At 44.1% G+C, this 27084-nt stretch overlaps 1 protein-coding gene and 1 long non-coding RNA gene across 3 annotated transcripts in view; one reads left to right on the forward strand and one right to left on the reverse strand.

Moving 5' to 3' along the window:
- Positions 1 to 17203, reverse strand: part of LOC146338554 (uncharacterized) — a 32007-nt gene extending 14804 nt beyond the window's left edge. Inside the window, exon 1 of the long non-coding RNA XR_014784838.1 lies at positions 17066 to 17203. This is a non-coding gene — a long non-coding RNA (uncharacterized LOC146338554). The remainder of the gene's footprint in view (positions 1 to 17065) is intronic.
- Positions 17204 to 17409: 206 nt separating this feature from the next.
- The window catches only part of RPS6KA6 (ribosomal protein S6 kinase A6), a 68039-nt gene continuing 58364 nt past the window's right edge, over positions 17410 to 27084 (forward strand). The window contains exon 1 of one of the 2 annotated variants that reach the window (XM_084814032.1): positions 17410 to 18077. In XM_084814032.1, the coding sequence (XP_084670158.1) occupies positions 17922 to 18077 (156 nt within the window). In that variant the 5' untranslated portion in view covers positions 17410 to 17921. Of the gene's footprint in view, positions 18170 to 27084 lie in introns of both variants that reach the window. The other variant, XM_084814033.1, reaches the window with a different exon arrangement.

Below are 27084 nucleotides of genomic sequence, written 5' to 3' on the forward strand. Positions count from 1 at the left end.
CTTCATGCACGAGCATGTTTTAACCACTGTGTATCACATGATGAACACCATCACTTTTAATAGGGAAATGTGTGTCTGTAAAGACACGATGGACACATGCATACTGAGGGCCAAAATAAACATGATGTAAATTGCATCAGTGGGTGTTTGTGGTGTGTGTGTGTGTGTGTGTGTGTGTGAGAGAGAGAGAGAGAGAGAGAGAGAGAGAGAGAATTAATGGGATCAGAGCAAGCATGGAGAAGGAATTTAACCTTTCCCTTCCCTCCTGTGATCCTGAAGAAAACGCTGTCTCTAAAGCTGGTACTTACATTGGGAGGCAAGCACTCCCCTACTAGTGCCAATGGATTTCCCCCCCAAAGCAAAGAAACAAACAAACAGCTTTAGAAGAGGGATTTTCCTCAGGATTGCAGCAGGGGAGGAAAGGCTTAATTTGCTTCTCCATACTTGCTCAGATCCCGATATTTATCAGCCACCTCCCCCTTTGGTGTTGCAATTTACATTTTTTTAAAAAATCTGTAGATTAGATGGAGATGCATTTATCATCGCATATAGTTTGGCCTTGAAACCCTGGAAAGCTTCTGCCAGTCGGTGCAGACAATACTGACCAAGGGCACTTGAAGATGAGGGTTTTCTGTCACCGTTGCTCTTCCTCATTCACAGAATTTACAAGGGGCCAGACAGCAACATCTTCCTGTGTCTTCGAATTCCCCCTGTGTTTTCCCACTGCTTCTTCTTTCTTTTTCCTTTTTGAGGAAAAGAGGGAATTGCTGCACAATGTTTTCTGATTGGTCATGCTAGGAACCTTCGATCTGGAAGCACCCCTAGATGAACCAATAGTCTGACTTGGTATAAAGCAGCTTCCTGTGATCATTTTTTCCACTGTGTGAAAAATAATTCACCATTTCCTTTATAGGCATCATGTATCGATTTGGGGGGGGGGGTTGCAAGGGGAGGGGGCTATTCCATGAAAGACTGGTGTTATATCCACATATTCTGACAGCTCTTCATTTAATATTCACCAAGAGCCAATGTGGTATAGTAGATAAGAACAGAAGAGCATGTTGAATAAGACCAAAGGCTTATCTAGTCCAGCATTTTGTTCACACAGTGGCCAACCACAGTGGCCAACCACAGTGGCACAGAATACGGGGGCAATTAGCACCAGCAATGACTTTTCAGCGGTGGCACCCTGATTGTGGAATGCTTTCTCCAGGGACACTAGGCTGGTTTTGAATGGTGTTTTCCCCCTCTTTTTGGCAGCAGGAGAAGATGATTTGATTTCCCCAAGTTTTAAATGGATCATTAAATTCTGCTGGTTCTGGTTTTATTGTTGCTTCTGCTTTTAGCTGTGTTTTACTATCAGTATAATTTTAAATAATTTATATTGTTGTATTTTTAAAAAAGTTGTTTTATATTGTTTTGGGAGCCACCTTAGAAACTTTGGCTGCAATCTTTAAAATAAAATAAAATAAAATAAAATAAATGGGGAGGAGTGGGGCCACTTGAGTTCAACTCCCTACTCTGCTATACTCATTGGGTATGCCTGGGTGAGTCTGTGGGAAGAACTGTGTGCTAAGTACACATGACTTCCTGACATGGAGCATCTCTACACCAGCCTAAAATCCCACGTTTAAAATATGGTTTCTGCTTCCATTTTAAATGCAGGATCACAACAGACTATCTATACACGTGCTTCCTTTCCCCCCTTCCCTTTCCCCCTCCTTATCCCCCTTCTCTGAGTCTTTCATATGTTTCATTGATCTCGTTGGACTCGATGGCCTTGTAGGCCCCTTCCAACCCTACTATACTATTCTATGATTCTATGATCTAGCTCCTCTTCTTGTGGGTTTTCCTTTTTCACAGAGGGAACTCAAGCAGAACCCAAGCAGGGTAATTTGATACTGCATCATCTCTGATCTATTTAAAAATGGAATTTTTAAATAGATTTAAATAGATTTAGTCATTTAGGGCACAATCCTATGGCCGCTAGTTAGTGGCTAGACGGCCAAAGGATAGATCGGTTCCCTGAAAACTGACCCCCCCCCCCGCACTGCCTCACAGGCAGCGTGGAATGGCCCCATGCTCCGCGCTCAGAAGAGGAGTGCGGAGCGTCAAAAACGGGGTGTTCCTAGGGGCGTGTCAGGGCGGGCAAGTCAGAAATGCTGGTACAACACATACTACGTGTCATCTGGCTGCCGCTTCCCACACTCCAAAGTCCCACGGCTAGACAGATTTGCGTCCGAAGCAGCCCGGCAGTGGCTGGAGGCCCCGCTGCAGGTTGGCCCAGGTGGTGGCTCCGCGGACTGGCTGCGGAGCGGAGCCGGCCGGGCAGGATTCCGGGGGGAGAAACGGATCGTCTCCCCCCCATCGAGGATTCCGGGGGGAGGAATGGATCGCTTCCCCCCACCTGTGGACCCCAGCGGAGCCAAGTTAGTGGGGTTTCGTAAACCCCTACTGAGAACATGCCCAGCCTGGGAATTTATTTTCAGTATAAGAACTGACCTCATAGTCCTTTCACTCAAAAATCTACTCCTGGTCCCCCACACCAAATTCAGCAGCTTAACTAACATCACAGTTCTATATACACTTACCAGGAAGTAAACCTAATCAAACACAGTGGGGCTTGCTTCTGAGTAAACATACATAGAATTGCACTGTTAAGGGAATGGCTTTTAGGGAGCAATCCTATCTAGATAGGTGGCCGCCTCCAAACTCAGAGGCGACTGCCTATCCAAAGCAGGGCAGGAGAAGCACAGAGGGGATCATTCCCTCCGCGCCTCTTCTGCCCTTCTTTTTCGGCTAGACAGCTGATTGGGGCTGTCTAGCCGCGGGAAGATGGAGTGGGGAAGGAGGCTGCTCTACAACACATAGGATGTGTCGTACAAGCAGTTATGCTCTCCCCACCCCGGAATGCCCCCAGCCATGCCCCTTTCCAGCCACTCTGCGCTCCTCTTGCAAGCGGGAGAACGGGGCTGTTCCATGCTGCCTCAGAGGCAGCACAGAAGTGGGGGGAGGTCGGTTCTCCGGGAGATAGGATGTGTCATACCTGCATTTCCGCCTTCCCTGCCCTGGAACGCCTCCTGGAATGCCCCATTTCGGCCGCCTGACACTCCTCTCCCAAGTGGAGAGTGCGGGGGGGGGGGAGAGGTCGGTTCTCCGGGAACCGACCTCAGAGCACGGGCTCTGAGGTTGGTTCCTGGAAAACAGCATATCCTATGGCCGTAGCTGCTGTCTAGCGGCCATAGGATTGCTCCCTTAGTTATTGTTTTAAAAATGTGAGTCAGAAACCCTAGTTGATCTGCTATCTACAGCTAGATGTTGATCTACCCTCTGCCCACCCCAGTTAATAAATCTGTCTCTCCCCCTTGTATTACATTTTGTATGCAAGGGAATCTTGAGATCTTTCTCACTCTTGAGATCTTTCTCACTTTAATTTTTACTGGCAACTGGATATAGGAAAACTCTTATGAACATATGTAGCTTTCTGCATATGTTTAAGCCCCATTCAGCTTAGTATCAGGTATAACCACAGGAACAAAACCTTTCTAAATACTTTCTCGGAAAAGAACACATTCCTGAAATAGAGTGCTAATGAGAATTCTGGGTAGTGAGCATTATGACAGTAAATCAGCATGAGAGGCTGGAATATGAAGGAAAGATTAAATGTCCATTAACTGGTGACATCATTGAGAATAAAGCTGAGGTAGTGAAGAAATGTAGTCCAAATAAAGAATTGATGAATCAAGCTGGGCCTCTTAGGGAGTTGAACAGAAGGCTTGAAAGTAGCCTTCATTATGAAAGAAGAGAAAGCAATTGAGGTAAACTATGCAAATATATGGAAGCTATGTAATAATACCAGCTGGTAAAACCTGTGTATTTACTAGAGTCCAGCAGCTAAAGCTTTTGCTAGTTACCTCAAAACAGCATATGCTTTTTTGATATACTGCAGTTTCTGGCCAGATAGACCACAAGATGGGCCCCCTGGCTACAAAGTTCCACTCTTTCCCTGCCAATCAGGCAGTGCCCCCTCTTATCTCTAAGCCAGATGTGAGTTTCTTTCCCCGCAGTGCCCCTTTCTTTGTAGCTCACCCTTTCCATAACTCCCTTCCTCCTGTGCCCATTTTTTCTTTGGTCCCTAATTAGCCCATCTTTCCACTTTTGTCTGCCACCCTGCCTACTCAAGGTCTCAGCCTATTAAGCAAATCTTAAGGTGAGTCCCCTCTCTTAGAAGTGCCACCACAATCAGACCCTAGTAACAAATTATTAGCCCTAGACTACCGAGTATCAATAAGGATTCTTAAGTTTTGTTTATCATTACACATAGTCTTCTTTGACGTTTTTTTCATGCCCTCCTGTCATCCATGGTAGGACCATGCAGTCAGATCCCATTATTCAGTAATATAAAGCCACTAACGAAGCTACAATTTCAAAACAATATCTTATTGCAAAGATACCATCTGTTACATCATCATCATCATCATGAAAGAGAGAGAGAGATTCTCATTTAAATCTCAACAAGCATATCGGCAATAAATCAAGCTTGTTGAGCAAAAGGGCAATCAGTCTTTCTAAAATAAAGAGATTTTTCATCTTGGCTGATAGAAAAACCAGTTAACAGAAGAATAATACATTATAAAGTACAAGTGCACTTACAAGTATTTCATAACGTAGCATCAAGTGATAGGGAAAATAGCACTGAAGGTTTGTGTGATAGTAGATAATTTTTCACAAACTGCACATCTGAAAGCAAACTTAAGGACAACTGGCTCTGGTTCATGCACTCCAATCCCTGTGAAAATGCAGGCACAGCTTGGAACAAGCAAAGGAATGCCAGGATGCATAAGCATGCCAAAGACCTTCTCCAGTACTATCCTTTTCCCCCTCTAAGGTAGGGAATGATCTCCAATTCAGCTAGGGACTCATTAAGATGGATCCTACTCCACTATACCTCTAGCTGTTTTCTCATATGAAAAGCTGTATTGTTTAGACATTGTTTTTGCTTTAGACCAGCCTTCCCCAACCTGGTGCCCTCCAGATGTGTTGAACTACAACTCCCAGCATCCCTAGCCAGTATGCTAACTGGGGGCGCTGAGAGTTGTAGTCCAATATATCTAATGAGAATCAGGTTGGGGAAGGCTACTTTAGACATTTCTGTGTTTAGTTCATACACAGCAGCCACCCTGTCCCAGTGTGAGATCATCCCTGGTATAAGTGATTGGAATAGTAGGGGGAAAGGGAACTAATAGCCAGTCTGAATGGATTTGCCCTGCTGATATGAACAAATATCTCGATATAGATATCACAGGCTTCATCAGCATTTTGTGCTATGGGAAGAGTTAGACTGGGCCAGGGTCTGTGTCAGAAGTGTCAAGAAAGAAAAGAATGACCATTTGCAGAATTGGCAGCACACTGGAGAATTAATGCAAATGTAGTTATAATAACTGTAATTTGAATAGAAATACAGCACATCTCACTATAGTGGAGAAGACTGTGACCAGGTGACCTGTGTGCCTGCTCAGTCTACTTTCAAACATCAAGACCCCTGCTCTTCCTTCTAATGGTTCTTTGACTTTAAACCAGGCTCGGTCTGGGCAGCCCATCAAACAGAGGACTGTACTCTGACAGATCTTGAAATAAAGGCCTCTTCTCTGTATAGTCAGACAGCTGGCCACTCTCCTAGTAGGGAAAGTGCCATTTAAGGTTTGGTGTTGTGACTGGACACAAAACAGACTTAAGGAGCAATCCTATGGCTGCTAGTCAGTGGCTAGATGGCCATGGGATATGTGGCTTTCTGGGTAACGACCTGGGAGCCCGTGCTCCGAGGTCAAATCCCAGAGAACTGACCTTCCCCCCCTTCCACGCTCCCTGCTTGGAAGAGGAGTGTGGAGCAGCTGAAATGGGGCATTCCAGGAGGCGTTCCAGGGTGGGGAAGACAGAAATGCTGGTATGACACATCCTATGTGTTGTCCAGCAGCCTCCTCCCCCACTCTGCCGTCCTGTGGCTTTACAGCCAAAATTGGCTGCCTAGCTGCAAATGTAGGGCAGGAAAAGCTCAGAGGGAACGATCCCCTCCATGCTTTTTCTACCCTGCATTGGATAGGCGGCTGCCTATCCCCATAGGATTGCGTCCTTAGGGTGCAATCCTATGCATGTTTAGACAGAAAAAAGTCCCACAACTTCCAGCATTCCCCAGCCCGCATGGCTGGCTGAGGGATGCTGGGAGTTGTAGGACCTTTTTCTGTCTAAACATGCATAGGATTGCACCCTTAGAGAACAATCCTCGCTAGATACTATCTAGCGGGCCATAGGATATGCTCATTTCCAGGAACCGACCTCAGAGTCCATGCTCCGAGGTCAGTTCCCAGAAAACCAACCGCCCCTCTCCTCCATGCTGCCTCCGAGGCAGCACGGAGAAACACCATCCTCCGCGCTTGCAATAGGAGCGTGGAGCAACTGAAAAGGGGCAGAGCTGGGGGGCGTTCTGGGGTGGGGAGAGTGGAGCTGCACGTACGACACATCCAATGTGTCGTATAGCAGTTTCCTCTCCTGGTCACCCCTCCCCTGCCGCTAGACAGCCGAAAATGGCTGTCTAGCGAAAAATAGCAAGGCAGGAGAGGCACGGACAGAATGATCCCCCTGTGCCTCTCTTGCCTTGCTTTGGATAGGCGGTCGCCTCTGAGGTTGGGGCATAGAATCATAGAATCATAGAACAGTAGGGTTGGAAGGGGCTTACAAGGCCATCGAGTCCAAACCCCAGCTCAATGCAGGAATCCAAGTCAGAGCATCCCTGACAGATGGCTGTCCACCCTCATCTTGAAGGCCTCCAGTGTGGGAGAGCCCACCACCTCCCCAGGTAATTGGTTCCATTGTCGTATTGCTCTTACAGTCAGGACGTTTTTCCTGATGTTCAGCCGGAATCTGGATTCCTGTCACTTGAGCCCATTATTCCGTGTCCTGCACTCTGGGATGATCAAGAAGAGATCCTGGCCTTCTTCTCTGTGACAACCTTTCAAGTACTTGAAGAGTGCTATCATATCTCCCCTCAGTCTTCTCTTCTCAAGGCTAAACATGCCCAGTTCTTTCAGTCTCTCTTCATAGGGCTTTGTTTCCAGTCCCCTGATCATCTTTGTTGCCCTCCTCTGAACCCTCTCCAGTTTGTCTGCATCCTTCTTAAAGTGTGGTGCCCAGAACTGGACACAGTACTCCAGATGAGGCCTAAACAGTGCTGAGTAGAGGGGAACTAGTACTTCCCAGGATTTGGAAGCTATGCTTCTATTAATGCAGCCCAAAAGAGCATTTGCCTTTTTTGTAGCCACATCACATTGTTGGCTCATCTTCAGCTTGTGATCGACAACAATTCCAAGATCCTTCTTGCTTGTAGTGTGGTTGAGCCACGTATCCCCCATCTTGTAACTGTGCATTTGGTTTCTTTTACCTAGGTGCAGAACTTGGCATTTATCCCTATTAAATGTCATTCTGTTGTTTTCTGCCCAGTGCTCCAGTCTATCCAGATCACTTTGAATTTTGTTTCCGTCTTCCAAAGTATTAGCTATCCCGCCCAATGTTGTGTCATCTGCAAATCTGATCAGCATTCCCTGCACCTCCTCCTCCAATTCATTAATAACAATGTTGAAGAGCGCTGGGCCCAGGACTGAGCCCTGAGGTACCCCACTCATTACCTCTCCCCAGTTTGATAAGGTCCCATTGATAAGCACTCTTTGAGTCCGATTCTGTAGCCAACTGTGGATCCACCGGATCATTGTTTCATCTAGCCCACTTTGAGCTAGTTTGCTCATCAGGAGATCATGGGGCACTTTGTTGAAAGCTTTGCTGAAGTCGAGGTATATGATGACTACAGCATTCCCACGGTCTACAAGGGAGGTTACTTGATCAAAAAATGAGATCAGATTTGCCTGGCAGGACTTGTTTTTGACAAATCCATGTTGGCTTCGAGTAATCATGGCATTGTTGTCAAGGTGCTTCCAGATGGATTCCTTTATCATCTGCTCCAGAATTTTCCCAGGGATTGATGTCAGACTGACTGGTCTGTAGTTCCCAGGTTCCTCCTTTTTACCCTTTTTGAAGATAGGGACAACGTTAGCCCTCCTCCAGTCATCTGGCACTTCCCCCGTCCTCCATGATTTCTCAAAGAGAATAGACAGCGGTTCTGAGAGTTCTTCTGCCAGTTCCTTTCTTACTCTAGGATGCAGTTAATCTGGCCCTGGAGATTTGAACTCATTCAAAGTAATTAGGTATTCCTTGACCATATGCCTATTGATCTCAAGCTGCAATCCTGCCCCTTCAGCCTGTACTTCGCCTTTGCCAGGGGGGTCATAGACCCTCTTTTGGGAGAAGACTGAGCCAAAGTAGGAATTGAGCACCTCTGCCTTTTCTTTGTCATCTGTTATCGTTTTGCCATCCTTATTTAATAGCTGAACCACCATTTCTTTCCTCTGCCTTTTACTATGCACGTAGCTGAAGAAAGCCTTTTTGTTGTTTTTAGCATCCCTTGCTAACCTCAGCTCATTCTCAGCTTTAGCCTTCCTGACACCATCCCTGCAATTCTGTGCTATCTGCCTGTACTCTTCCTTTGTTATTTGGCCTATCTAGTTAGAATTGAGCCCTTTGTCAGGGGTTCCTTGGAGGCCTCTCTCAGTCTAATTCAGTAGCCAAGTCCAGACACAGACAAAGGAATTCCTTACAAAGCTTTATTCTTCTTTTACAACAACTATACTGATTGCAACTAGATCTGAGCAGCACAGTACCTATGCCCTACGTTGGAACAGTTGGTCCCTGTTTGAAAGGGAATTACTGGCAGACCCCTGAACTTAAGGACTAGGGAGAGTCCCTCCCCTTTTCCCTTGGAGCCTCTGGGCACAGCTGTTGTTTGCGCGCCAACCTGGCACTTCGCCTCCTTTCCGCGCCCTCCATCTGGCGCCGCTCTCTGCGTCTGCGTCGCGCATCCACCAAGTCTGCTATCTGTGCTTGGTCACTCCCTGGACTGCTAACTAAACTAGGAATGCTGGTGGGAGGAATCTCCGTCAGCTGTTGGTCCTGGGAAAGAGGAGCGCGCTCCTCTCCCAGGAGCGACTGCTCTTCCTCAGAACCAGAACTACTCTGGGATTCTATGGGCTCAGTGTCCACCCTGACACCCTTAGTGTATTATGTTGTTACCTTAGGACTAACTGTTTTTCATAACTTTCCTATAGCAGAAGGTTGGGGGATATTTGGGGAATTTAGAAATAAGTGGTAAAAAGTGGTCATTGCTATATTTTGATGCTTGGGGTGGCACAACATACCAGTTTGGTTGCTCAATGTCCTGATGGTAAAGAAGAGCACAGACCATTGAAAAGAGTATTGTGCTGGAAAAAATGTAAACCTGCTTTAGATGCTGGTTTGGAAAACAAATGTCAGTAAAGCTGTCTTAGGTGAGCTAAAATTGCGAACGTAGAAGGTGATATATGGGTAGCTATTGACACATTTAGAAAGCAATCTTCTATTCTTCCTGTCCAACAATGTTTTCCATGTTTCATTCCTGTTTCATTTTTTTTTCCACAACAGGTAAAAGGTTTTCTTTATCCAGACTAATCATTCATCCTGTTACATACAAATTTTGCATGTACAAGATCTCCAGTTAAAAAGGAGCTCAGATAGTAGGGGTGGGAAAGTTCTCTGCCTAAGACGCTGGCAAACTGCTGCCAGAGTCGATAATGTTGGATTAGATGGGACAGTGGTCTGACTCAATATTATTTGAACTTATATGTTCAAAGACGTTGCAGATAGAAAAAAATATTTCTCTTCTATGAGCAGCACAGATTCCTCCATTCTAGAAAGTTGTGAGGGTGATAAGAACATAAGAAAGCTAACATTTGAACATGCATCATGCAGACTGGCATGACTATCATGAAGATGAAGGAAATATAAAAGATGATTAACGAGTCTCTTGGGAAAGTAAAATGACCTAATCAGTACTAGAAAGGCATAATATTGGTAGCAGGACAGAAAAGAGCCTACCAAAGCAGACTTCTAGATGCTCTTCTGAAGAGATAATAAGTGTGCTCCCAAGTCCCATAACCTGCATATAAACTGGTTTTGGATTATTCTAGGTTGTTTTATTGTTATCAGCCATAGGCCATTTCAAAGGCTGCTTGGGTAGAGGTCTTCTTATGAAACAATGAATCCAAATTTCTAGGCTTTTGACAATGACACCAAAAGACAGATCTTGTTGTTCATGATATGGCTACATGTGTGCATCTTTCTTAACACTGACAATATTCACTTCTTTTGGAATCATATAGCTGTGTTACAATGTATTATGGTTAGTTGAATAAAACATGTAGTCCTTTCCAACAAATTCAGATAAAACAACTCTACAACAGCCTGTAGCTTGTACCCAGATACACAAATGTGATCGCTGACTTTGAACAAAGACAGAGAAAGAATCCTTTCCTGAACCATGTGGCGCACCAGATTGTTCCATCATTCTTGCCAATGTTACAGAAAGAAAAGCGGGGAAATTGACAGGCCCATGCAGTGCCTTGTTGTTGCTTCACTTGCTAGTGTCTTCTGTGATGCTCTAAAAGTTGTAAGCAATGCCAAATGAAAACAAAGACATGAAGACACCCTCAAATTTTGCACTGGAAGAACCAATCTGAAAGGGCAACATTTCCATGAAATTTGGAGGTATGTTACTGTTATAGTTACCAGAAGCACTTATGCTCCTTTTGTTGTTCAGTCGTTCAGGAATAGTCCCTGTTTCATGGTTCCTCTTATGACCTTTTGGGAGGTTTTGAGGATGCCTTTTAAAAAAATGATATTAGTGAGTATAGCACACAAGACGGAACTAGCTGACCTTCCTCATTCCACAACCACCCGTTCAGCTAATAAATATTGTTGGATATCTTTGATTGGCACCCATTCCATAATATGTACAACCAGATCCATTGTGGGATGAAGTATTCTATGAAAGATTTGTATTTTTAAGGCAATTGTTATTGTCAGTTTTCTCATATGCCTTGCTTCGTAAGCCAGTGCAGAACCAGCTACTTTATTGTAGGGTAAATAAATACTAAGAGCCAGTCTGGCGTAGCAGCTATAGTGTTGGACTGGGACTGGGAGATTTGGGTTCAAATCCCTACTTGTCCATGAAACTCAGTGGGTGACTTTGGGCCAGTCACTGACTCTCAGCCAAATCTACCTCACAGGGTTGTTTTCAGGATAAAACGGAGAAGAGGAGGCTAATATAAACTGCCTTGGATTCCTTGGAAGAAAAAAGGTGGGATAAAAATGTAAAACTAAATAAATAAATCCAGTACAACAGGCTGAGGAAGGCCTGATTATGTATTTATTTGATTGATTTGATTTATCAGCCGCCCATCTGACTGGCTACCTGGCCACTCTAGGCGGCGTACAATACTAATAACAAATTTATGTAATCAACTGAACAACAACAACAAAATAACAAAACAACACTGCTGTAAAAGATTAAAGAAATTTGGCAATGCATTCTTTATCCACTTTCCTGTGACTAAACCCCATTGCACTCAGTGTGACTTACATCTGAATAAGCATGTATGTGATTGTGCTGTTGGTCAATTCATCATATGAGCTTTAGTTGATAATTCAATTAACCTATTGTTTACATTTGCATAAGTATTAAAAATTACATTTCTGAAACCAGCAGCATACTTACTTAAAAAAAATGCACATATGAGTCATAGCAGTCATCATCTTAAAAGACAATTCCTCCTGTGTGAGAGAAAAGGTGGATGCTTCTTTTAAGATGGTGCTTGCCATCTTCAGCATTTATAATTACCTATACTAAAAATAGTGTGTGTGTGTGTGTGTGTGTGTGTGAGAATGGGAATTAAAAATCTGCTTCTCAATTAACCGGGATAATTTTTAGTTGATTAACTATTTTAATAGATTAATCTATTTAATTAAACACTGCAGCCCTAATAATAATGGGGGAGGGGGTGAGAGGGAGATGCACTGAGTCAGTGATCCTTGCCGATAGGGTAAGGGTATTATAAGCATGGAACTGTGTCCTCATTTTCATTTGGGAAATACTGGAGGGTAGAAAGAAATGCTTTGCATAAAAACTCATGTGTGTAGTGGGGAGCAAGTATCACAAATGCCAAAGCCAAATGCATTTTTGAGTGTAGTGTGGAACAACACAAACATGATCTTTAATGTGGTGTTTGTGCAAACCTGTCCTAAACAGTATCTCCCTGGTAGGAGTTTCTAGCTAGTCACCCTTACACAACTTTTTAAGGTCACTGGGCATGGATGGTTGCAAGGAAATGGCATGGGAGGGAGGAAGGAACATTGCCTCGCCTACACCTTTTAGCTCCTACGAAGAAGCCAAAGCCAGATGCTGCCCAAACAAGTGACTGCAGTGCCTGCTTCCACTGCTGTGACACAGGAAATGGTGGGAGAGAGAATTAATCACAGGAATGGTGCTAAAATTTTGCTGAAGCAAAGCCATGCTTGAATCAAAACAAGTGGGGATTTTCATCTTGAGGCCCTTATCATGTTACTCTGTGAAGTCATGGTTGCATGCACACATCCATAGATGCATACAAATGTAATATGGGATGGCTAACAAGAGACCATAACTTCTGGAGTAGGTGAATGCTCAGGCTGCAAAAATCTGCAAAATGCACATCTTTGGCAAATACACATCTCTATTACTGTTCTACATTGCTTACATTTTCATGCCTCCTAAGGCAAACTTGCCTGGTATACAGCAGTCAGTTTGGGGCATCTTGGTTCAAGAATAGATTTATGAGGGTTATACAGAGTGTCAAGCAGTAGACTTCAGCCTTTTCAAACCTAGGACAAACCTGCAATATGGGATGTATTTTTTAAAAAATGTTTATGTCCCTCACACTCTCCCTCTCTGTTGTTGTTTTTTTTCCTCTTTCTTTTGGTAGGGAGTAGGTACAGTGCAGTCAGTCCTTCTTGCTAGGGAACCTTGGGATTGTAATTTAGGGCAAGGGCTAGCAATCTCTAACAGAATTCTTAGCAGGTGTGTGTGGATTAAAATACACTTCCCAGGGTTTTGTGTGGGTGTGTGTGGGTGTGTGTGATTGAGGAAGCCAGTGCAAGTAGCATAAGATTACTGAATCAGTATTTTTTCAACTTCTTTCCCAACCTATCTTTCCACTTCCCTTAAAAAAAACAAAAAAGGAAATGTGGTACCACAGATATGCCCCATCTGCTTGTGGTTCCTGACCCAATCGTTAGACCAGTGGTCTCTAGAGGATAAATCACACCTAGAAAGGTGAAGATATTAGGTATGTTTACCTAAGAGATATGAGAGAGAGAGAGAGAGAGAGAGAGAGAGAGGATAAATGTGATGGCTAAGGGCTGGGAGAACAATAGTATGTGGAAAGGCTGAAGTGAGGAAGATTAAGCAGGGAGGAAGGCAGGTTGACAGCCTGTCAATTACTCAAGGAATGTCAGAAAGAAATGGGAGCAGAAATGGTCTGCCCTGTTCACTGGGGATCGGAAAAGAAACAATGAATATGAAACATTAGAAGTTTTTAAGACATAACTAAACCATTATAGTCAAATGTGTGTAATGAAACCTCAGTGGCTCCTTTCTGAAAGAAAGAAAGAAAGAAAGAAAGAAAGAAAGAAAGAAAGGCAGGCAGGCAGGCAGGCAGGCAGGCAGGCAGGCAGGCCACTGTGGGAAGAATAATATAAAGTGGAGAAACAGTGAGGGGAAGAAGGGAGCACTTAACCCAGTGGTTCTTAACTTTTATTCCACTACTGCCCATCAAGTATTGTTGTTCAGTTGTTAAGTCGTGTCCTAATGCCTCCCAAGCCAAAGGACTGCCAGCTACCCATCCAGTTTAGAGTCTAGCAGAGGCAGCAGATAAGTAATACTGGGACTGGGAAATGAAAGAAGGAATATAGTGGTGGTGATGGTTATTGTGGTGCGGTGGAACTGGGGACGGGGTTCAGACAGGGCCATGAAGGGGAGCATAACAAGAAAAAAAGACTGGGCAACTGATCATGTAATTGCTTTTAGATGGTAGTAAACTACAAAAGTCCTCCACTGGCTGTCAAAAGCCATTGTACGAGGTTAGAAAAGGCCGCCTAAAATTCCATATCCCCCCTGCCCCAAGTTCTGAATGCCCAACCAAGATTTGTAAATGCCCCCGCCGGGGGGGGGGGCATGTGACCCCAGTTAAGAATCACTGGTACTTTCCCTACTCATTGCCTCTCAACCCCAGGCCAGTCATCCTTTGAGGTGCTTTCCTCTGACACCTGCTTAGGGTTCCAAACATGTGTTTGCAACAAGAATACCTTTTGAACCCCACATTTTAAATTCCCCAGTGCCATGGGAATTTAGAACAAAGAGATAGTGGGTCAAATGAAAGGGTTATGTATCCCCTCCCTGCTGATTCTTCACTCTAAATCACTCCTTCCCGAAGTGGTTATTATTATATGTAACATTTACATGGTGTATATGGACTGTTAAGCAATGGAGATTTTTAGGGAGATTGTGGAATCTCTTTCCTTGAAGATATTCAAGAAAAAGCTGGGAATGCATGTGTTGGTTATGCTACAGAACAATATTTTCAAAACTGTTTATATCCAGGGCACAGTTATTGTCCAGATTAAAACTGCAGGTACACTTTACTGTACAAAGATTCAGATATATTTGTTTGATCAGCTTTCAAAACCATGGAAAGGCATCTTTATAACTATAGGCTAGCACTATTAATATTGCCTTTCAAGTGCCCTGACTTTCCGTTGCCAGTCTGTCACATTTTAGGGAGTAGATCCTGTTTTCCTGTCAATTATGATACTGCTGTGATTCTCTCTTTCAAGCTGCATTTCAAGCTGCACTGGGGAATCTCTCCAACGGCCTTCCTCAGCTTCCAGATGTATCAGACTACATCATCCACAGCTAGCATAGCCAATATCCCTGTTGGCTGGAGATGATAGGAGTTGTAGTCCAACACATCTGGAAGGCACAGGTTGGGGAAGGCTATTTGCTTTCTATTATAGTGAGCAAAGGGCTGGATGTGCCTGATCTCATCTGATCTTGGAAGCTAAGCAGGGTCAGCCCTGGTTAGTACTTGGATGGGAGACCACCTGGGAATCAGGCTTCCTGCATTGAGCAGGGGGCTGCCCTAGATGGTCTTGTAGGCCCCTTCCAGTCCTATGATTCTGTGTGCACAAATTGCAGGTTTATACTGCATTTTCACATTAATACTGGAGCATTTTCTCCTCATATGCCTATTGGAATGGAAGAATGCTAGTTTTTCCACTTTGGTACTGTGTCCTGCAAGTTTGCTAATGTATTCAGAGTTCTGAACATTTTGAAATATTATACACTCTGAGAACTAGACTGACATGGTATGTTTTATAATATATCAGATTTTGCTGTATGTCAGTGCAAAAAGATGTGTTTCTTGTGAGTTCACATTTTGAAACAGACGTCTCCGAAATTCATAAACAAAGTGTGCCATCCACTGGACTCTGTGCACTCATTCCACTTTCAACTATGAGTTATTTTCTCTTTTGACATTAAACTACAATGTGTGTTTGTGTGGAGGACAGGAGGATCAAGTGAGTTGCTAACACTACTCTGAACTACATTTCCATACCATTCCAGAGCTTCATTTATAAAATGAGAAGCCACAACATTCAACACTGTTTGGATGTTGCTTCCTCTAACCAATTAGTATTTCTTTACTCCTATAGGTGGAGGGGGCATTTTTCCCAAGGGGCATCAATATACAGCCTGATTCTCATGTGTATTCAGAAGTAAATCTTATCAGGTTAAGTGGGGGGCTCCCACTAAGTGTGCATAGGATTGTAGCCATAACATAGTAAAATATGCTGTGAGCCACTACTACCTTTAACCCTCAGCCTCCCTGCCCCCACCCCCATGCGCAATGTTAAAGTGGTACAAATAGTAGTCAACCTGACAGAGATATTCTAACAATAACTGTCAGAATATATGTGAAGTGCTTTCAGCATTCAGGAAAAGCACTATATAAATACTAAGTAGTATTATTTACCCAGCTATCTAGGTGGTGCTTAGCCTGTGCATATCTGCAGTGATGTATAGGATTTGGTTTTGAAACATTACATTTCCTTTCAGGAGTTTATGGAAGTATGGGATGTTATGATGTGGTAAAAACTGAACACAGTGGCGGGCCCAGTGCCTTATGCAGTGCACACCTTTGTAACCATAGCCAAGTATATAGGCCTTACTATGGAAGAAAGGCACTCTGAATATACTTAGAGGCAGTTTCTTATGTTTTGTAATTTGCACATGCTGAGTAACCTGACATGGAAACAGGTTACAACTTTGCACCTTCCTTCCTTCCTTCCTTCCACCCATCCATCCTTCAGTCAGTCAGTCAGTCAGTCCATCCGCTCTCTCTCTCTCCACCCATCATTTTATTTCAGATAAATTATGTTAAGTCCCTTGCAGTTAAAAACCAAAACCAAATCACCACTCTTGTGGCACTTTTAACAGTGCAGTGTTTTCTCCAAAGCATGTCCAGTTGTAGTCAATGGAGATTACTCCCTAGGAAAGTGTGTTTAGGGTTGCAGCCTAAGAGATTTAGAACACAACCCTAAGCATGATTAGACAAAAAAGTCCTACAACCCCATAGCTGGCTGGGGAATGCTGGGAGTTGTAGGACTTTTTCCTGCCTAAACATACACAGCAGGATGGCACCCTTACGGTTGCAAAGCTACATACACGCTTACTGGGAAAGATTGAAGGCAAAAGGAGAAGGGTACGGCAGAGGATGAGATGGCTAGATAGCATCACCGATGCAATGAATATGAACCTGAGCACACTCCGGGAGAGAGCGGAGGCCAGGTCACGAAGAGTCGGACACGACTTAACACCCCACTGAAGTCAATGACTTCTGAGCAGGCACACACGATTCGGATCGTGCGCTCACGGCGGCGTCAGCTCCCGCGGGCTACCGTCCGCTTCAGTCTCTGCCAAGTTTTAAAGTGTCGCCGCAACCAGCCTCTTCCGCCGGCATTTTACTTTCGCCACCCCAGCGCTTGCCCACCTTACCCAAGCCAGCGCCTCCTCTACATTCACGGCCAATAGACTACGTAGCGGCAGAATAATCCGGATCGCTGCTGCTGCAGCAGCAGCAGCCGCATCTTCTCCCGCGTTTGAACATTGCCCTGTTTTTGGTTGGGTTGGATTGGTGGGGGTGGGGGGGGCGGCGGCGGCGGCGAAGGGTGGAAGAGGGCGGGAAAGAGGCGCGCGCCAACGTCATCACCAACAACGTCATCCTCTCCGAGCCCACGCAACCGCTGACGTCACACCTCGCCCTCCCCGCCTCCTTGGCTATCACCCCTCCCGCTCTGCGACCCCCCCACCCCGTATGGCGCTCGCAACTCCCCCCCTCCCGCTGGGGGATTCTCCTCGCCGGCCTGACATCAGTGTCTCCCGCCCGCTCCCCGCCCCGCCACTCGCGGCTGTGTCGGCGCCGCCCCCTCCTCCCCTTCTCCCCTCCCGCCATGTTAGGAGAAGGAGGGGAGGCCGGCGTAACGCGGAGCCGCCCCCGCTTGCCGGGCAGCAGGAGCAGCCGCGCCGCCGCCGCCGCCGCCTCCTCCTCCTCCTCCTCCTCCATGGGCCAGGCGAGCCCTGACGGGAAAGGCTGGAGGGAGCCATGAGCGGCGCCGGGGCCGCCGCCGCCGCCGCCTAGGCGAAGGGCGAGCGGCGAGCGAGGCTCTTCTTCGTCTCCTTCCCGTCCCCTCAGAGAGAGGGGAGGGGAAGAGCATGAGCGGCTGCCCCGTCCCTGCCCGCCGCGGCGCCGCCTGGGCGAGAACGAGGAGGAGACGAGGACGGGGGGGAGCAGCGCGGCGACCGCCGCCGGGGCGACGACGACGACGACAGCAGCGGCGGCGGCGGCAGCGACATGGTGCCCTTCGCGCCGCCGGAGGGCGCGGAGGAGCCTCAGCCTGAGCCCGAAGCGGAGCCCTGCTGCCCTCCGCCTCCCCCGCCGCCTCTCCCCGCCGCAGCCGGCCTCATGGAGATCGGAGGGGGAGGCGGCGGCGGCGGCACAGGCGGCGAGGTGAGCGGAGTCCCGGGTTGGGTTTGTGAGGGAACAGCAGGCGGCGGCGGGAGGGGGCGGCGGCGGCGGCGGCGGGAAGCGAAGAACTTGAGGTAAAAACGACGCTTCTGAGGGAAGTGGGGGGGAGGCGGCGCGAGCGGGGTCGGTTAGAAGGAGGAGGGGGCGCGTGGTGGGGGGGTTGAGGGGACGGGGAGGGTACCTGCCTCCTCCTCCTCTTCTTCCCCCTTCCTCCTCTCGCGCTCTTCTCCTCGTGGGTCTGCGGAGACCGGCGGCTATCTGAGGAGTGGGGGGGGGTCTATGAGGGGCGCGCGGAGTCCGTGGCATCCGCCGCCGCCCGCTCCGCGCGGCCTCCCCGGCGTGCCCTCTGTCGCCCCCCCCCCACTCCACTCCACTCCACTCCACCTGGCCCTTCAGCTCGCTTGCCTTCTCCTTCCCCCTTCCTTTTTTTTTTTCACCTTCCCCTAATAAGTATCAGCCAGCCCTTCTTGCCCTCCCTGCCTGTCAATCCTCCTCCCGGAACTTTTGCTGTCATCTCTCTCTCTCTCTCTCTCCCCCCCCCCCCCCGAAAATCCAGACCGCTGAGGCAGGACTCGCCTAGCACACCCCCTCCCTCAGTAACTCTGCCCCCGTTCTCCTACTTGCCCCTGTTCGTCCTTCCCTTAAGAGAACGGAGGATCTTGCCTTATTTATTTATGTAGTCAACGTGTAAGCTGCCTTTCAATCACAGGCTTCTCAGAGCAGCAGCATGCAGTTTGAAAGAGATATGATCTAGCAGTCAAAGCAGAAAACAGTTCTTTCTGTTTTCCATCTTCTCTCTTCCCCTTCCTCCTCCTTCAACCCAGGCTCTTCTTCCTCAACTACATAGAAGCCGATGACACCCAAAGACGACCCCCCCCCCGCCTTAGTATCACTTAATTTTAAAAGTCTTGTCTTTTTCTCTCCTCACTCCTCCACTGCTTCCTTCCTCAAATGTGACATTTTCCCCAATGCACTTTGACCAGATGAGTTCCCCTGTAAGGCAGCCCCTGTCCACATTTGTTTGTCTCTTTTCCCTACCTTGACAGATTTGGTCCAAGTCCTGAATAAGCCCAGTTCTGAACTGTTGCAAGATGCCACAAATGCATACTTTCTTATACCCTGCTCCCACTTTATCCTGTATTAACAACCACTTCTTGCTTTGTTCTCTTAGTATTCCTTGCTCGGTAATCCCAAACACAAAGAACTGATGCATCCATTCTCTACCCTGATTACTACTACTTCTCTCTGGCCCCACAACAAGGTGCTGTACCACCTTATTTCCTGACTCTTAGGACTTCCCATTTCTTGGAACTGAACAGAAAGACATACTACCCTCTCTGCCCAGTTTGTGTGATCAAACAACAGGCCGTGGTTTCTTTGAGGGTTCTTTGAGGGTTGTTTCTGTCTCAAGCCATGCTGCCCAGGTATGGATGCCACAACAAGCTGTGCCCTACTGTAACCTACTGCTTTAACAGGGTTCTTAATGTGAGTATGTTCATACCTACTTTCTCAGTCAGCATTAGTTCACTCTAGACTTTGCTATGGTCTTTATGCTTTGGATCTTTTGTAAACTGCCTTGGTCGGTCTTAGAAAAGCAGTATAGAAATATTATAAATAAATAAATACCCCAACAATAAACTAGTTCTCTTATTCAACATTAAAATGTTTTATGCACTACCAGTGCAGTGTGTGGGGGCGTAAACTGTTCCTGTTCGCTTCAGTGCTTGTACTCCTGCAAAGCTGAACTACTTTACTCTGAATATATTGCTGAAGTAAATTACTGTGCATTCCCTCCAGTATACTAAATTATGAAAAGCTCTGAATTATTTATTTATTACATTTATATCCCACCTTTTTTCCTCCTTAAGGAACCCAAGGTGGCATACATAATCCTCATCCATATTATCCTCACAACAACAACCCTGTGGGGTGGGGTGGGCTGAGAGTTTGTGACTGGCCCAAAGTCAGTGAGCTTCCATGGCTGAGTGGGGACTAGAACCCAGATCTCCTGACTCCTAGTCCAACACCCTAGCCACTATACCACACCGGCTCCAAAATTTCCAAAAGAATTGTCCACTTCACCCTTCTATTCCAGAACCCTTGTTTGAACTTCAGGACTCAAGAGTACCTAGCTTTGCCCTTGAAATGTCTCCTTTAACTAGCCCTAGCTACTTTAACTAGCTACTGGATGATGCTAACATTCCATTTTAAAAATAAGAGGCGCAGCACTTGATTTGGGAATGGACTTAAGGGATATTCTGTAAAGCTTAATACAAAAATAAGTGATTACTGAGGACTCTTTCAAAAGATGTCAAGGTGTTTTCTAGATGGTTCTGATTTGCTACTACCAACCACCTTAAATAACACTTTATCGCATTTGTTACACTTATATCCTGCTTTTCTTTAATAGAGCACAAGATAGTGTGCATGGGTTCTCCAGGTGGTCTCCCATCCTGGCACTGACCAAACCTGCTTAGGTTCAGCAAGACTGCTACATCATGTATTGGAGCCCTGGCCCAAGCTTAGAAGCCGCATGCATCACTTAAGATTCCAGCTCCTGCTCAAAAGTTCTATCTTCGGTTATTCCATCTTTCAGCTCCTCCTGTGTTTTGTATCTCTATAAGCCTCATGCACTTTGGGCTTTACTTGTCCTTAGAGGATCCAAGAACCTATGTGGTTACTGTTTCTAGGCCAAGGAAAAGGTGACAAATCTCTTGCCCTCCCAAGGGCTCATTTATTATGGAAAACAACTTGTACAAGGTTAGAGTCTGCAAGATGTTGTTCAGGTGAATGGAACTTGATAAAATGTATGTATTATGACATCCCTAAGTTTGTATGCCCAGTTTCTATATTGTATGTTGTTATTGCCAGGATATTAGAAAATGCTATTTGGTGTCAGGATCTTCTATATCCACTTATAGCCTGTTACAGTTTTTATCAGAATGGCTTTTGTTTTGGGTGACTTAATTGTAGTAGTCTGTCTACTGACTCTTTTCCCTGTCCCAGATACCACCAGAACTTTCATTAAACAAACATACTCGATTCATCAGTTAGTGACAGTTATAACAATGTTGGGACATTTTTTTAAAAAAGGGACTCAGCAGTTTCATGGTAAACATAAGCATAAAGAATTTCTTTAAATATTGGTCAGTTTATTTGGCAGCTCTAATCTTAAAATGGCTATTGCTGGAAATGGAGTTCAGAAAACTCACACTGTGCAAATAATCATGTTTTACTATGGGGTGCTATATGATATGGAAGTATTTATGCGATAATAATATAAACAAGGTCATACTTTGCACTAGACCTCATGTTTCTGGAACTGGTAGATGAGAGTTGAACTGAAGTATTACATATATGGCTTAAATGCCAATTTGCATGCAATGTTAATGAAAGATCTTATCTAAATACTGTTTCAGAAAACTGGTCAGACTTGCCTTTGGCTGTAATTCAAGTTAGTTTTTTTAAACATACTAGTTTTTTTAATGGTCCACTTCTTTTAGAGGGACTCCTGTACAGTTAGAGATTGTTGTATTTTTATGTTGTATATACATGAGAGAATAAGGTGGCAGTTTAGTCTTCTGTCTTAAATGCAGTCCAATCCTTTTGTTTCCTGGAAGCAAGTCCTACAGAATTCAGTGGGATATAATGCCAAAGTAAGCATGCATAGATTGAAGTCAGTGGGATTTAAGCAACCTAACTGTGTGCAGGATTGTAGTCTTAGCATTTTATACTTTCTTGGTTTGTGTGTCCATAGAATGCTGTTCTTAAGCACTGTAATTACTGTGTAATTCTCTATTATAGCTGTATACACTTGAAATATTTCAGCGATTGAATACTTAATCAGGGTCTATATGACTTAGTAATTTAGGAAAATATTATAACATTACACTAGTTATCTAAATAAAAACATCCAGTTACCTCTAGTGTGCTGAAGACTGGTATTTATACTTGGAACTGTTAAAAAATAACGTAGCTGAGTTGGCAACAAAGACTTAATTTTAGCATTATTCTAAAGAACCTGTGTGCAAGATGGCATGCTTGTTTTTGTTCAGACATTACAGGGCTACTTAAGCTAATATGTATGCCACAGTTCTGGTGGTAGTTACTGTCTTATGAGGCTGCACTCGTATGCATGCTTACTCAGGAGTAAGCCCTACTAAACTCTGTGGGACTTGTGGCCAAACTGCACATTATGGTAAATGGGTTGAGGACCAGGCGGCCAAGCAGGGCTGTTTGCCAGCCCCTCAGTTGAGAGGGGAGAAACCTCTGTGGGTCGAAGTGTTCATGCTGCTGCCCCTTACTCGCCCCTCTCAGTGTTCTGTGTAGCCTGCTCTACCCTGAAAGCAGAAACAGTGGCGGTGGAACTGGTGGGAAGGCTTTGCAGCAGGAAAGAAGTCAAACTATCAGCCACTCTGTATCTTTATTCTGAGCCTTCCTTAGTAACTGTGCCTTCTTGGTGAGACTTGTCTCCCTTTTGAAGAATCCTGTGTTTTCAACTATTCCTTTCCCAGAAGCCTTCTAACATGTTAATGCTTATATGAAGCCTCTTTCCTCAGTGCTTCCTCTCCCCCATTCCAGCTTCAATCTCCTGTCTGCTCATGCATTTGCTGATAGAAAGGCACCAACAGCCAGTTTCAAGGAGACCACTTTTATTTTACACTGAAGCCACAAATATGGAGCTGCTGTGTATGAGTTCTGGCATTTCACACTGTGTGTGTTTATGTGTGTGTGTGTGTTTGTGTGTAATCTAAAACAATCTATTGTTTTAAAATCAGGGATTCACATGTAAATTGAATGATGTCTTACGCATTTGTATCTGTTATTGTCATATATTGAACTACTGTTGTCCAGGTTCTGCTTACTATCAAAAGGGCTGAGGATGCTTTTGAAATTAAAGTTGCCTTTAAAAGATCATCACTATAAAAAGGGCTTGTTGATCCAATTCCTAGTTTTATGTTTAGCAGATGATATGGAAATACTAATGGAATCTTGGATAGCATCTATGGTAAATTGTGAAACTACTGAAGACAGTAACAGTGTATTTGTTAACTTTGGACAGATTAAGAATCACCTGTAATGCTTTCTACATCCATTCTTGGACAGATAAGTAATGGAGTTTTTTAAGTAGTGGTGCGTTTGATATGTGTGCAGTGTTACAGAAACTGTTCCACCTGTAATATTCTGGATATATGCTGAGTGAGGGTAATTCTTTTTAATGTAGAATTATATTATAACTTAAATTGCAGTTTGTGCAGTTTGTTTTCAGATCTTGTTAATAGTTCTGTAGATTAGATTACTAGGCCCACACATTCAAACTTTTAGTTTCTTTTCTCTTATTCTTTCTGAAAAGTAGATTTGTACATGGGAAAATGCTTCACTCTTTGAAGTTCATGAGGAAATCAAATGCTGGAATAACATAGTGACCTGAGATGAAATTATTCAGCCATAACAAAAGGAATGTTTACATAGGACAATGCTGTTGGATTTGGAGGCAGCAAATATTGTCATGAATATGAATTGAACCTTGCTCTTTCTGTTGCTTTGCCAGCTCAATGCTTCTTTTGTGTGTGTTCTCATTGTGGAATTGGTGAGAAAGAAGAGTGCATCCTTAGATTATCAGCTTGGTCCCTATATTCATCATACATCTGAAATCAATACTTTCCGTTGCTTTTTACAATTGTCTTTATTTGATTTTTTCCCCCTAGGTTGTCAACTCACTGAACATAGAATAACATTTTTGCAAACATCCCCATCAAAGGAACTGTATTTTCCAAAGAGTACTGTGTGTGCATAGATTGTTAGGATTTCAAACCTCCTATAACTGGTAATGTCAGATATATGTCTGTAGCCAGTAACAATTACTACATTTTTGGAAGGTTACTTACGTGCTGTAGTGGTAGAGTTCATCTGGCTTTTTTGTTACTGTAATACTTTAGGGCTGAATTAAAGGGATTCTGGATAGGTGAGGAAAAGTTCTTGAACGGAAATAAACTTGTTCTTATTAGTTTGCCTCTTGATTTCAAGTAGAGACTGGTCAGGTATTGTGCATCGTTCACACTTCCATTATTGTTTGTGGCTGGTGGTTTATGTGTGCACTTTTTCTTGATTAGTCAGGATGAAGATTTGCAGGTGAATGTGTGAAATAACTCCACCAAAATCTATTACATTGAGGTACTATGAAAAGTGATATTTGATCTGGGGATAGTTCATTCGCAGAATCCAGTTACCGTGCTGTTGCAAATGACTCAGCAATGAGCATGCTATGTGAGAATCCCCTTCAAGTCTTAGTTTATGTGGGATCCAACCTTCTATATATCTTATTTTCCAGATTTATAATACAGTATTATATAGTTGGAAGGTGTTCCAAAGCAGTTTGCCACTTCTTCCACTGGAAGGAAAAAAAGGGACACTACTGGCATTGAGTGCATTTAAATGAACATCTGCAAAACCTAAATTTGCTAACATTAAAGCTGGGGATGGTATGGCTGGATTTGCAAAGAGTTGGAGAGTTCTAACACTAGGAAAATAGCAACACCATAGTTTACAGGGGATTAGCAGGGTGAGTAATAGCTTTCCTAAACAAGCAATGTGTAGGGATGGGTGAGAATTTCTTTCAGTTCACATTTCAGTGTGAACTTACCAAATTCCCAAACTTGAACATGAAGCAGATCGCAGTTAGATGCTGATATCCATACTTTTGCATATTTTGCAATGCAGTTAGCAAAAAATTGCATGCATTTGAAAAAGTGTACACAAAAATGCATAGATTTGAAATGGTACTATAAAATGGGTATATTTGGAAAACTGCACAAACACTTTAATTTACAAAATTCCTTGAAAAAATGTGTATATTTGAAAGAGTGCACAAAATACAGATTTTTTAAAACATGCACACGAAAATATATCTGAATTTCATGTGAAGTAAACAAAGCATCTGCAATCTAATGTGGAAATGGGACGGAACAAATTTAGCAGTGGAAAAATGGGAACCTGAGAAAAATCGAACTTGACAGGTTTGCCCATTTCAAGTAATGAGAGGCAAATTAGGCCTATGCCCTTGAAAGTCCTCTGCTGTTGATGTAGCCAGAAAAAGGGCACAGTGCTCTATGGTTGCTACTTAAGTTCCATATTTTCTTCCCCACCTTTAAATGATCACTGGACAACAGTTGGCTGTTCTAGTTTCTTCCTGTATAATAAAATTGCAGAGTGATGGGAATTCTGTGGAACTAAGTTATCTGAAAAGGGTAGCCACCTTACTTTTATCAAGCTTTTGAAAAACAAGTTTGCTGAAACCAAGGTGGCAATGGAAACTGCTCCAGAAATTCTAAGTATTACCGATCCTTTGGGTTATCTGAATTTTTCTGTAGATGTCAGGTGGTTCTGGCAATGTTAGCTGTTTTTATTGGCTTAGAGGTGAGCAGTTTAATTGGGACAATACCAGGTTTAACAAAATTAACACAACATTGGCAAATAGATAGTTATTTACTTACAGATTTCCACTGTGTGTTAATAACAGCAACACCCTGCAGTATGTCAAAGGAAGCATAGGGAAGAAATGTGATCGCCCTCTCAACTCCTTAGACAGGCACTCCTGAAAAACTATGGTTTAAACAGGGTAATAAAGAGCCACAAGTAGGGATGAATCTTCATAACACTGTCAATGAACTTGTCAAGAGTTATTTGAGTAATTCTCTTGAAAATGATTAGCTGAATCTAATATTAAAAAAGCAAAAACGTATGCTAGAGATAACTATAAAATGCCAAAGGAAAGCCCACTGCTAGGCAAGGAGAGAAATGGTAAATATTATCTAGGAAGTTCTCAAACTTTTAATAATGGCAGTGCTAGATTTTTAGCAAAATGGATTAATACCCATATTCATGAAAGAAAATAGGTTTATTAACTCAGTTTCTCATCTTGTTAATTCTAGAAATCCACTGGAATACAGAAAGTTATAATGTAGATATATGAAGGGCCAGGGACCACTATGATTGGTGACAAGTATTTTGAAAAAAATACTTTCTGACATGTAAAATAGATATTTATATTATTTCAGTGCTTAAAATTAATTTATATTCTAGCATATAATGTTTTTCAAATATAAATCTTGTCTCCTACTAGGATTGCATAGATGTATGAAGGAAAACTTCAAATCCTAGACTTGCTTTCTCTTTTAACTAGTTAATATTTATTGAAGTATATTAGACATTGATCCTGTTCCTTTATTAGAAATAAGAGGAATTGAAATCAAAAGGTAAACTGATATCAGTAATCAAACATGCATATTTCTACATAGAACCCATCTGCCTCAAATCACAGATTATACATGAAGGAACTTCCTTGCACCACAATTTAAATTGAAACAAAACCAATTTTTAACAGGAAGAAGGGAACTTAGGGTGCAATCCTATTGGATCTGCCCTTGGTACTTGTAAGCCTCTGAACTTGGAGGCTTACAAGTATCCAGTGCAGAGCAGGAGGCATGGTGGAGGTGATCTTTGCCTCTGTTGTGCCCCCTGCTCTGCAGTTTAGCTAGATGGGTGTTTTAGCCCATCTAGCTGAGCCATTGAGGGGGAGGAATGGAGACTGGGAGCCCTAGGGATACAGTGTAAGCCCTCCCCACCCACTGGCACGCCCCTTTCCTTTCCCTCTGAGGTTGCTTTTGTGACCTTGGAGAGGCAGCTGGCATAGTTCTGTCCATGCTAGCGGGGAGGGGAGCTTGGACTTCTGAGGTCAGAGCACTGTCTCTGTCCTCGTATCCAGGACTCCAAACTATCCTATGGCCACCCTGACTCTGTCTAGGGGCCATAGGATTGCTCTCTCCTTGTATATTTATATAGGAATTTCCCTGTAGAGCACAGGTGGGGAGAGCACATATTTTACATGCAAAAGACCTGTGTGTGAAATCCTGGAGAGCAACTGCCACATGGAGACTAAAAACACATTTCAGCCTAATAAGCTGAGATATCAACAGGCCTGTTACCAGTG

The sequence above is a fragment of the Heloderma suspectum genome, chromosome 9 (assembly GCF_057233095.1).
Source record: "Heloderma suspectum isolate Gila_16-S chromosome 9, 16-S_ref, whole genome shotgun sequence".
NCBI classification, from domain to species: Eukaryota; Metazoa; Chordata; class Lepidosauria; order Squamata; family Helodermatidae; genus Heloderma; species Heloderma suspectum.